Below are 11,385 nucleotides of genomic sequence, written 5' to 3' on the forward strand. Positions count from 1 at the left end.
TAAACCGGTTCAAATCTGTCAGACAAACTTCCCTTTGGTTTGGTTTTGTTTTTTTCAGTTGTGAAATGTTGCACAGTAGGGAGGGCTTTTGCAAGGCCCCTGGTGGAACACAAGAGGTCAGTGGGGGAGCAAAGCAGCTCCTCATTTATTGGACACAACTAGCCACCCTGCAGATAAGCTCAGAGCCATCAGAACATTTTCTCTCCAAGAGGCTGGGAGACAGGCCTTGAAATTACTGGACAATAGCTATTTGAGGAATTGTGTTCTGAGCCTTAATTATATCTTTGTCTCATTCCTTTTCTGATCATAATCCTTTAGGTTTGGGCTCTTATCTGCACTCAGTGACCTAAAGAATAGTGGCCTTTCTTCATGCCAGCTCATATATTTCCACTCTTTGGGCCTAACATCCATGGTTAGCACTAAAAGAAAAAAAAACAACTAAGGAAGCTCCTAAGCAATTATGTTTATCTTGTCTCGCATCAGGTGCTGGCAGTTGGAGGTCAGAATGTTTTCGATGGCAGGGAGAGTGGGGGTGTGATTTGTGGCCTTGAAAATATAGTCAGGGACTCTGTAGCATTAGGTCATTAGAAGGACTCTGTAAACATTCCTAGTGAGCTAATGGTGAGAAATGGGCCATGGATAACCAGAGAGAAAACCACTCACCCTGTATGAGCTACACTTGGAGCACTGAAGGTGTGTTTATGGGAAAGGAACTGTCTTCACTGGACATTTTTTAGCACCTTGAAAATCACAGTAAAACTTAAACATGTTTTTTTTGGTTTTAGAACCCCAAACCTTCCAACAGTAATTCCTTCCAAAAGTAATTATGGGCCTCCTTGTGTTTCCATGTGGCACTGGGAGTTATATTTGCATGGAAAATGGTCAGAGTCACCGAGGAAACTGTCTACCTCTGTTGCATAGCCCCTCACTGCAGTACCCTGACCTTCCATTCAAATCCTCCCAACCCTCTCTTTCACTAATATGGAACCACGTGACGTGTCACAGATGCGAGCATGAGGAGAGGAGCGGGTGAAACTTGTAAAAATAATGCTTAGTGGAGCCCTGTTGCCTTTCATCCATGGATCTCAAATCTTTTTCAAATGGTAATTATTTCTCACAATGTTCCTGTGAAGCACCTAAGAATCATTACTCCCATTTTACAGATGTAGAAACCAAGAGAACAGAGTATGACTTCCCAATGAAGGATAGGAATGAGAGTTTCTATATCCTTTAGCCCTTCAGTGAAGACCACATCGTTAGTTAGAGCAACCGAATCACCTGGGGAGCTTTAAAAATTACCCATGACCGGGGCTTCCCTGGTGGCGCAGTGGTTGAGAGTCTGCCTGCCGATGCAGGTGTGCCCTGGTCCGGGAAGATCCCACATGCCGCGGAGCGGCTGGGCCCGTGAGCCATGGCCGCTGAGCCTGCGCGTCCGGAGCCTGTGCTACGCAACGGGAGAGGCCACAACAGTGAGAGGCCCGCGTACCGCAAAAAGAAAAAAGAAGAAAAATTACCCATGACCAGATCTCTACCTCACAGTCTTTGATTTAATTGGCTTGGGCTCAGTTCTGGGTATTGTGGGTTTTGAGGCTCCCTGTGATTTTAATATACTGTGAAGGTTGAGAACCATGGCATTAGATAATTATCTGCAGCTGTTTCTTGTGTGGCTCCACCTGGATATATCCTGCAAGCATCTCGCACTCAACATGGGCAACTTCACCCCAGCCTTGTCCCCCTCCTGTGTCCCCCATCTCCGTGAACAGCTCTGCCATCCAAACAGTGGCCCATGTCCAAAACCTGGATGTCATTCTTTTTTTTTTTCTTTTTTTATCATGAGATCAACAACATTTATTTTCCATAATGAATTTCCTCAGTTTTGAGTGTACATCTCCTGGCATTCTGAAAAAATATATATTTTCTGTGTTACTTTCAAAGTATTATTTTTTAAATTTAAGTATACTTGATTTATAATATTGTGTTAGTTTCAGGTGTACAGCAAAGTGATTCAGTTATACGTGTGTGTGTATTCTTTTCCATTATAGGTTATTATAAGATGTTGAATATAGCTCCCTGTGCTATACAGTAAATCCTTGTCGTTTATCTATTTTATATATAGTAGTGTGTTTCTGTTAATCCCATACTCCTAATTTATCCCTCTCCCCCACTTCCCCTTTGGTAACCATAAGTTCATTTTCTATGTCTGTGAGTCTGTTTCTGTTTTGTAAATAAGTTCATTTGTATTATTTTTTAGATTCCACAAATGAGTGATATCATCTTTGTCTTTCTCTGACTTACTTCACTTAGTATGATAATCTCTGGATCCATCCATGTTGCTGCAAATGGCATTATTTCTTTTTTAAAAAAATGTTTATTTTATATTGGAGTATAGTCGATGTACAATGTTGTGTTAGTTTCAGGTGTACAGCAAAGTGATTCAGTTATACATATACATGTATCTATTCTTTTTCATATTATTTTCCCATATAGGTTATTACAGAGTATTGAGTAGAGTTCCCTGTGCTATACAGTAGGTCCTTGTTGATTATCTATTTGATATATAGCAGTGTGTATGTGTTAATCCCAATCTCCTAAATTACCCCTCCCCTTGCCACCTTTGCCCTTCGGTAACCATAAGGTTGTTTTCTAAGTCTGTGAGTCTTTCTGTTTTGTGAATAAGTTCATTTGTATCATTTTTTTAAAGATTCCACATATAAGTGATATCATATGATACTTGTCTTTCTCTCTCTTACTTCATTCACTTAGTAGGATAATCTCTAGGTCCATCCATGTTGCTGCAAATGGCATTATTTCATTCTTATGACTAATATTCCACTGTACATATATACCACACTGGACATCATTCTTCCTTCTTTCTTCTCCCTTGTCCATTCAATCACCAAGTCCTAACAGTTCTGCCCTCTAGGTATTGCTTGAAGGTGTTCACTTCTGTTGCAACTTGGGCCAGGGCACTTAATTTCTTCCCTGTCTCTTGCCCTACTCCCCTCGAAGCCCCTCTCCAATTCTTCAGCTAGAGTGGACCGTTCAAGCTTTATTTGGGAGCTCACATAAAGCTATGACTTCACCTTACCACCTCTAACCACCACCGCCCAAGATATTCCCCTCCAGCATCTCAGCTGGTCACTATATCATCCTCTGTCACACTTTTGCATGTGCTGGTCCCTCAGCCTAGGACACTGTTCCTTCCACTCCTGCCTCCTCACTTTCTTTGTCACACCTTCCCACCCTCAGCAGCTCCTCTCCTGATGTGCACGTTCCCTCTTCCTCTCTAGGTTATTTCCACTCTTCCTTTCAGCCTGTTCACCATAGCTTTCTTAGTCTTCATCCTAGTGTTTGAGCTCATCCTCTCTCTTTTTTGCATTCCTGTTGTCTGTGATTCCAAGCCCCGTTCCTCTTTCACTGCTTCACTAGACTCCCTTAAAGCCTGTTCCTCACACGTGTGTCCAGTTCTGCAAACTCTAGCTGTGGTCCCACACCTGCCTTTGGCAGGAGGCTTGGAAGGAAGTGGGTACTTATGGGCCACAAAGCCCTTGGAAATTAGAGCCACTGGACCTCCCTTCCTGATAGCTGGACCACAGTTCTGGGGACAGTTGAGCCACCTTGGGGACAGAGATGCTCTCTGTCCCTCCTGATCCCAGAAATGCCAAAAGCATAGTTTCAGCATTGTTCTCCAGATATATTTTTAGGCTGGATGGTGAATGAAACAGGTTCAATATTGCCTTTGCCAATAGAACAATATAGGGTGGACCCCTTGTGCCCAGAATGAGTTACTGCATGCCCAGGGATTTGGGGTAACTCTTTCAAAATTTTATCTGCAGTTTAAGCAATGAGGAGAAAGTAAATGTCTAGGTATGGGTATTTGACAATATTCTTGTTAAGTGATTTTCCTGAGCACAGAGTTTAGAAGGGGGGCCATGAAAAAACAAGCAAATTCCTTGCAAATCACCCTTTCTCTACCCAAGGTTTCCTTTGTTTCGGGGGCTGTCCTGTGCAATGTAGGATATTGAGAAGCATTCCTGGCCTCTAATCACTAGATGCCAATAACACACCCTTCCCCACTCCAGTTGTGATGGTCACAGTTGTCTTCAGATATTGTCAGGTGTCGCCAGGAGAGGCAAAATCGCCCTCTGTTGAAAACCCTGGCTCTAGCCCAACCTCCCATTCCCTGAAAACCTCTGGAATGCAAGTCATTGTAAACTCCAACATCTGGCCATGACAGGAAATTGAACCAGGGGTATACCATCACCACCTTGATGTCTTCTGAATTGGTGTCATAAATCAATCAGCTTTCTCTCCCCTTTTCTTGCCTCCCTCTTTTCTGCTGCCATTACAGGCTGGCCACACTGTCCTTGGACACTGCAAAAGGCAGTTATGGAATTTGATCAGGCGAATGACTGCACAACTATGATTGACTGAGAAGTAAGACGTTCTGTGATGTTTGTCTCAATGACTGAGAGACACCTGCTCTCAGTTGTGACTTGCGGCACTGCAGCGTCATATGGAACATATTTAAGTTTATAGAAAAAACAAAGGGTTGTCATGTTTTTCTTTGTTCAGGTTGAGATAAGATGAACACATAATGTATAAGTTTCAGATGTACAACATAAAAACCATGGTTAGATGTCACAAAGTAGGTGGCAATGCATTACCCATATGTGTGTTGTCAGGCCTGGGGCTTCTTCCATCCATCCTTGTCAAGGAAAGTGCTAACCCTCTCCTTTCATCAAACACTGTCAGACTTTTCTTTTTCATTACTTTGACCATTCTTCACACCAGGTTCACACCTAATATTTGTGCAATCCAGGGTAACAATATGAGCTGAAGCCCGATACCATATTTAAAAGTTACTTATCTAACTAATAAACTTAAATATGTTTTATCTTTCTACTTTGGCAATATGCCTTGATCACAATCTGGAAGGCCAGGTTCAAATTTAGCCTTCTCGGTTCTGTTCCAGAACATGGTAGTGTGTGGACAGCTGGCTCTTGGCCTGCAGCCAACCCTTCCTTCTCTTTCTATGCTTGGCCTTGCCCCATGCTGTGGAGGCCCTCTGGGTCTGCCTGTGGGCACCCCAGGCTGAATGTCCCAGGTACATATCTCATGGTGGAGAGTAAATGCAGACTTCAGGTGTGCCTGCCCACCAGGGTTTCCTTGCCCTGACAGAAGGGGCACAATTGAAGACCCAGAGTTGGGCCATCTAAAGTGTGGGACAAAGTATAGATGGTTCTTTCTAAAAGTCTCCATGTTCTGTTCCTTACCCACCCTTCCCTGAAGTCACTTTTTCAACTGAGACTGGGTATCGAAAAGTAGAGTATTTATAGTGACCTCAGTGAAAAATGAGTCTTGTCATCCGTCTATCATTTGTCTATCTACCATCTATCTACTTATTTAGGTAAAAAACATGTAACATAAAATTTACCATCTTATCCATTTTTAAGTGTACTATTCAATTAAGTATATTTACATTGTTGTGAAACAGATCTTCAAAACTTTTTCATCTTGAAAATCTGAAACTCCATACCTATTAAACAACAACTCTTTCCCTTCCCCAGACCCTGGTATCAACCATTCTATTTTCTATGAAGTTGACTACTTTAGATACCCATGTAAGTGGAAAAATACAGTATTTATCTTTTTGTGAATGGCTTTTTCACTTAGCATAATGTCTTCAAGCTTCATCCCCCTTGTAGTCTCTGGCTGGATTTCCTTTGTTGTGAAGGTGAATAATATTCCATTGTATGTATATCATTCACATTCATTGTTCATCCATTCATCTTTCAGTAGATATTTGGGTTGCTTCCACCTTTTAGCTATTGTGAATGGTGCTGCTATGAATATGGTTGTGCAAATCTCTGTGAGACACTGCTTTTAATTCTTTTGGATATATACCCAGAAATTGGATTATTGGATCATGTGGTAGTTGTATTTTTAATTTTTTGAAAAAACTCCATACTGTTGCACCATTTTACAGTCCCACCAACAGTACACAAGGGGGTTCTCCACATCCTTGTCCACACTTGTTATTTTCTGTTTTTGATAGTAGCCATACTAATGGGTGTGACGTTGCATTTCTCCAGTGATGAGTGATGTTGAACATCTTTTCATATCCCTGTTGGGTTGGCCATTTGTACATCATATTTGGAAAAATGTCTGTTAAAGTTGCTGATTTTTAAATTAGGTTATTTAATATTTTATATCAAAGAAGAATATCCACATGATAGAAAAAGGCTATTCAGATTCTCTTCCCTTTTCCAACTACCTATCCATAAATATTTCTTTTTTAACATACATTCCTTGAGCATGCACTGAGTGCCTGGCACATTATGTGAATTTTCTTTACATATTTCAGCCAAAATAACATATTGCCACAGAATAAATGCAAAAGTAGATACGAGAATCCAGCTGCCTTCTATTAAGTCAGATAATGGAGAGATTTGCAAACATGTAAAACAATGCCATTTTTCTCTTATGTTTTAGGAAAATATTTTTCAGTAAAAAACAAAATGTTTATGTTAATATTTAATAGACTTATTGTTTTAAGTCAATAAATATTTTTAAGGGAATTAAGTTTTAATTTCTAATACAGAAAATTATAGATATAACCAATATAAACAAAAGCTCTTTGCAGGTCCTCAATAATTTTTAAGAGTAATAAAGGATTTGAGAGACCAACAAGTTTGATAAATACTGTGCTTGAAATGTTGAAGAACTGAAGGCAGTTCCTCAAGTAAGCCAAGATTGGTTCAGAAGAAGAAAAAATTTTAGATAAAATGGAAAACAGTATTAATCACTAACAACTTTAATAACGGTCTTTCTAGATGGTGATGGAAAGTGGGGATTGGCTGGTTGGTGGTGACCTTCAGGTGCTGGAGAGAATACGGTGGAATGATGGGTTGGACCAATACCGCCTGACACCTCTGGAGCTCAAACAGAAATGTAAAGAAATGAATGCTGGTACGTAGCCTGGCTCTATGGCATTTGTTAATGCTCCTACCCTCCTCTGCTTACATAATTAAGGATTATCAGGAAACAGCATGTTTATAGTTTTGAAAAGCTGAAAATTTTTATCATCTTCTATTGATATCTGTTGATATAGAAACACCTTATAAAGTTGAACTACTGCAATATTATGCAGTAGTTAAAAATATGCACTGACCCAGAAGGATACCCAAAATATATCTATTAAGTAAAAAAAGCAAACTGCAGAACGGTATGTATAGAATAATTCTGGAAAACAAAATAAAATGTAATTGCTTTAAAAACTCAAACCTACTTCTGTGTGTAGCAGAAATCTCTGGCAGCATGTGCACCAGACTGCAGATGGCAGGGGCTACCTCTAGGGGTAAAGCGGGACCAAGGGGAAGGGGAGATTTTCACTTTACATATTTTGAAAAAGAGAGAGAAAAAGTAATGATAGGATGATGGATGATTTTTAAATTCAATTTTGGGCTTTTCTGTATTTTCTAAGTTTTCTATGATGGATATATATTATTTCATAACCAGAAAGAAAAAAAATTAAGGCTCTCAGGAGTTCATCACTAATTGGAGAAGTTTTGAAGACTTCCCTAAAGTGAAGGAGAAATATTTTTATATCTTTAAATTGTTAAACTTTTGCACAGACCCCAGAAAATGTTCCTTATCAATATTCACTTCCCAGGGAAATGAGGCTGGAGCAGGGTGCAAGAGGACTGATCAATACTGGCCCCTGCCTGAGCCTTGGTTTGTAGGAAAGGTCCTGGCAACAAATGTGTTCATTTCTGAGTCAGGCTCTCCCTTTAGGGCTTCCTACCTTTGTGTCCTATTCCTGTCTAAGCAGTCTGGCACTGGTTGGTACCTTTGGAGTAACACCCCTAAAGATCCAGGTGGATTCTCCAGCCGGTCCTTAACAGCAAGTGGATGTAACAAGTTCACTGAACAATAGACACAGCTGCACCTTTTCGTTTCTGTTTTTGCAGACAGTGCATGTCTTTGACCTTGGTGTTTCTGCTTTCCTTTCCCAGACGCAGTGTTTGCATTCCAGTTGCGCAATCCTGTCCACAACGGCCATGCTCTGCTGATGCAGGACACCCGCCGCCGGCTCCTGGAGAGAGGCTACAAGCACCCGGTCCTCCTGCTGCACCCCCTGGGGGGCTGGACCAAGGATGATGATGTGCCCCTGGACTGGCGGATGAAGCAGCACACAGCTGTGCTTGAGGAGGAGGTTCTAGATCCCAAATCCACCATCGTGGCCATCTTCCCATCTCCCATGTTGTATGCTGGCCCCACAGAGGTAAGCAGCTCCCTGGGCTGGGCTATGGGACTCAGCATCTAATTTTACTTAGACGAGCCAGTGAGTTTCTGGGATTCTTCTTCATGAGCAGATTCTAAAATCTTCTGGTCTCTTTACTTTATCCAACTTAATTATGTTTCCATATAGTATTTGTGAAAATGCTAGAAACACCAAATCAAACCTGTCATACACTGCCTTTGAGACTGTGGAAGTTGGTATGTGAACGAGGTGTTTAATACAGCTTACCTGGGTTACAGGGCAAGATGTATCTAGCCCAGTATTTCAGCAGTTCCAGTTACTCTTAAGTGATTCACCATGCTCGGTGAGCTATATTAGAAGGGAGATGTCTTTAAAACCTTAATGTCTCCCTTTCATCATAACACACTGAGCCTATCAAACAGAGACTTTCTTTGTCCCACTGCACCACCAGTGTAGTGGTTTTCAACAAGTTTACAGGAACTATGATGAACTGAAAAGGTCTCAACCCTTTGGAATGCTCCAAACTGAGTTTAATGAATTAATTCTCTTCAACCAGATCAAAGTTCCAGGCCCCTGGCTGTCTTCCCCATCCTTTATATTTCTATCTGAGCTCTAAAGAGGGCAACTTATTTTGAAATCCCAATGCTGTGTCGAAATGGAATCAATGTCTGCGTATGAAGGTTAATTTGCTCATTACTGACAGTCAGATGGTAAGAGATATTGGAGTTTGTAATTTCCCTTGAACTGTGATTTATTTTGAATAGGGAGGAACTGGAAAGTAAAATCCACATAGTTCTGTGGAACAGTAAGATCTGAGTGTCACTGGTCTGTTAGTCTGGAGAGATTAGGAAATATAAATTCATGGTCTAAGAGGAAGGATTCTTATCTTTAAAGCTCCTATATCCTACCCAATATAACCAAAAAGATGACAAGAGCAGGAGTCTTGGACACCTCACTGATTTCCTTGCAATTATTAGTTGACCCACATCGCTGAATTACTTTTAAAGCAGAATAAAGGGGTGTCTCCATAAACAGGGACCCCACAGGATTGGCCAGTGATGACCAGCATGTCCTTTATGGGATGTTTCCTAGGTCCAATGGCACTGCAGGTCCCGGATGGTTGCAGGGGCCAATTTTTACATTGTGGGCCGGGACCCTGCAGGAATGCCCCACCCTGAGACCAAGAAAGACCTGTATGAACCTACTCATGGGGCCAAGGTCTTGACCATGGCCCCTGGCCTCACCTCTGTGGAAATCATTCCATTCCGAGTGGCTGCCTACAACAAAGCCAAAAAAGCCATGGACTTCTATGATCCAGCAAGGTAGGTTTTCAGAGGAAAATTCTTATTTTTAATTTTTTTGCGTTACACGGGCCTCTCACTGTTGTGGCCTCTCCCGTTGCGGAGCACAGGCTCTGGACGTGTAGGCTCAGCGGCCATGGCTCATGGGCCCAGCCGCTCCGCGGCATGTGGGATCTTCCCAGACTGGGGCATGAACCCACGTCCCCTGCATCGGCAGGCGGACTCTCAACCACTGCGCCACCAGGGAAGCCCCAGAGGAAAATCCTTTAAATCAACATCTGTACAGCTGGAATGATGAGGCAAAATTTTGGAAAGCTCCCCAGTACATCTCCACATGCTCCTAATTGGAATGAGAGTCCCTTGAAAGCTAAGACCTGGTCTTGCACATTTCGTGCCCCCTAAAGTTGTAGCACAGCCCCTTGCATATAGTAGTGGTCCATAAATATTTCTTTTTTAACATACATTCCTTGAGCATGCACTGAGTGCCTGGCACATTATGTGAAAGGAAGTAAACACAGAAAAAGATTTCAAGGAGCATTTATAGAGCACGCACCACGCTCAGAGCTCACACAAGTAGGCAGAGCTAATAGAAGACGCCTTCCATGAACTGAGTAGGTACACAGTATTGAATGGGTAGCTGCCATGATTTCCCTTTCTTCTGCCAGTTCCTTTACTGAAGATTTAGTGAATTGCTTATTTTAGAAGATGCAGCATTTTACAGAAAGAAAAAATGTGGTCTCAGAACCCATCCTACTCCTGGGATCTTTAAGGTAGATGTTATTTACCTATGCTGAGTTCTTTGTTGCCACCCTCTGACAGGCACAATGAGTTTGACTTCATCTCAGGAACTCGTATGAGGAAGCTGGCCCGGGAAGGAGAGAATCCCCCAGATGGCTTCATGGCCCCCAAAGCATGGAAAGTCCTGACAGATTATTACAGGTCCCTGGAGAAGAACAACTAAATGCCCTTCAGCACCAGAGTTTCTTTCTGAAGTGCTCTGTGATTTCTTTTTCTATTTTTGTGATTAGATGCTTTGTATCCAACTGCTTCTCAATGATTGACTGACTTTAAAGTTAATGTTTTATAATGAGGTAAAAATGTCTATAATTTAAAGTCAACATATATATACACACACTCACGTGTGTGTGTGCATATATATAAAGTAAAACTGAAGACCAAACCTTAGCAGGTAAAAGCAATATTATTATTTCAGAATGAAATTAGTTGTATTTTCTACTGCATCTGAGCAGTAGGTCCCAGATTTCGTAAAGCTTTGACCATGTGTCTAGTTTACTTGCCAAAAAGTAAAGCATGTCTCCTAGCTTAAGTCTTGCCAACCTGCATTCTCCCATGTCATATACCAGTAGTAAAGGAAATGAGATGGGCAGCCCCTTCTATACAGCTGACAAAAAAAAAACAAGAAAATCTCACCCCAAATGAGGAGTGGCTCATGTCAAGATTCTTGCTAGTATTTCCCTCGTGCCCGTATCCAGCCTTACTGCCCAGTATCTTAGGTGCTGAACTATGACCTGACTGGAGAAACCAAATGTGTGAAAATGTGAAGTTAATCTCAGAGATCTATGCAACCTAGTTCTGCCACGGAAGTTATATTATCTGATAAGAAAAGAAGTCTTAATAGTTTTCTGTGAATAATGTAACTCCAGTTAAACGGTGTCTTTTAATTAAATAGCATACAGGGCTTTGATGAAAAGATTTGCACCCAGGCCTCAAACAATCTGGCAATGTTGTGGACATTTAATTTTTCTCCTCTTTGCTGTGGTCATTGTGTCTATGGAGAGGCTGCGCCTATTACCTGCA

At 41.5% G+C, this 11,385-nt stretch overlaps 1 protein-coding gene and 1 non-coding gene across 8 annotated transcripts in view; one reads left to right on the forward strand and one right to left on the reverse strand.

Moving 5' to 3' along the window:
• Positions 1–11,161, forward strand: part of PAPSS2 (3'-phosphoadenosine 5'-phosphosulfate synthase 2) — a 77,775-nt gene extending 66,614 nt beyond the window's left edge. For 5 of the 7 annotated variants that reach the window (XM_029244972.1, XM_029244973.1, XM_029244974.1 and 2 more), the window contains 5 exons: positions 5,571–5,624; positions 6,837–6,972; positions 8,019–8,287; positions 9,359–9,588; positions 10,387–11,161. In XM_029244972.1, the coding sequence (XP_029100805.1) occupies positions 5,571–5,624; positions 6,837–6,972; positions 8,019–8,287; positions 9,359–9,588; positions 10,387–10,528 (831 nt within the window). In that variant the 3' untranslated portion in view covers positions 10,529–11,161. The remainder of the gene's footprint in view (positions 1–5,570; positions 5,625–6,836; positions 6,973–8,018; positions 8,288–9,358; positions 9,589–10,386) is intronic. The other 2 variants (XM_029244976.1, XM_029244975.1) reach the window with 1 other exon arrangement.
• On the reverse strand, positions 4,623–4,749 carry LOC114883477. The gene has a single exon (XR_003790575.1). It is a non-coding gene; the product is annotated as a U6atac minor spliceosomal RNA (small nuclear RNA).
• Positions 11,162–11,385: the final 224 nt, after the last annotated feature.

This window comes from Monodon monoceros, unplaced genomic scaffold (genome assembly GCF_005190385.1).
Source record: "Monodon monoceros isolate NGI ecotype Baffin Bay Population unplaced genomic scaffold, NGI_Narwhal_1 Super_Scaffold_4, whole genome shotgun sequence".
In the NCBI taxonomy this organism is placed as follows: domain Eukaryota; kingdom Metazoa; phylum Chordata; class Mammalia; order Artiodactyla; family Monodontidae; genus Monodon; species Monodon monoceros.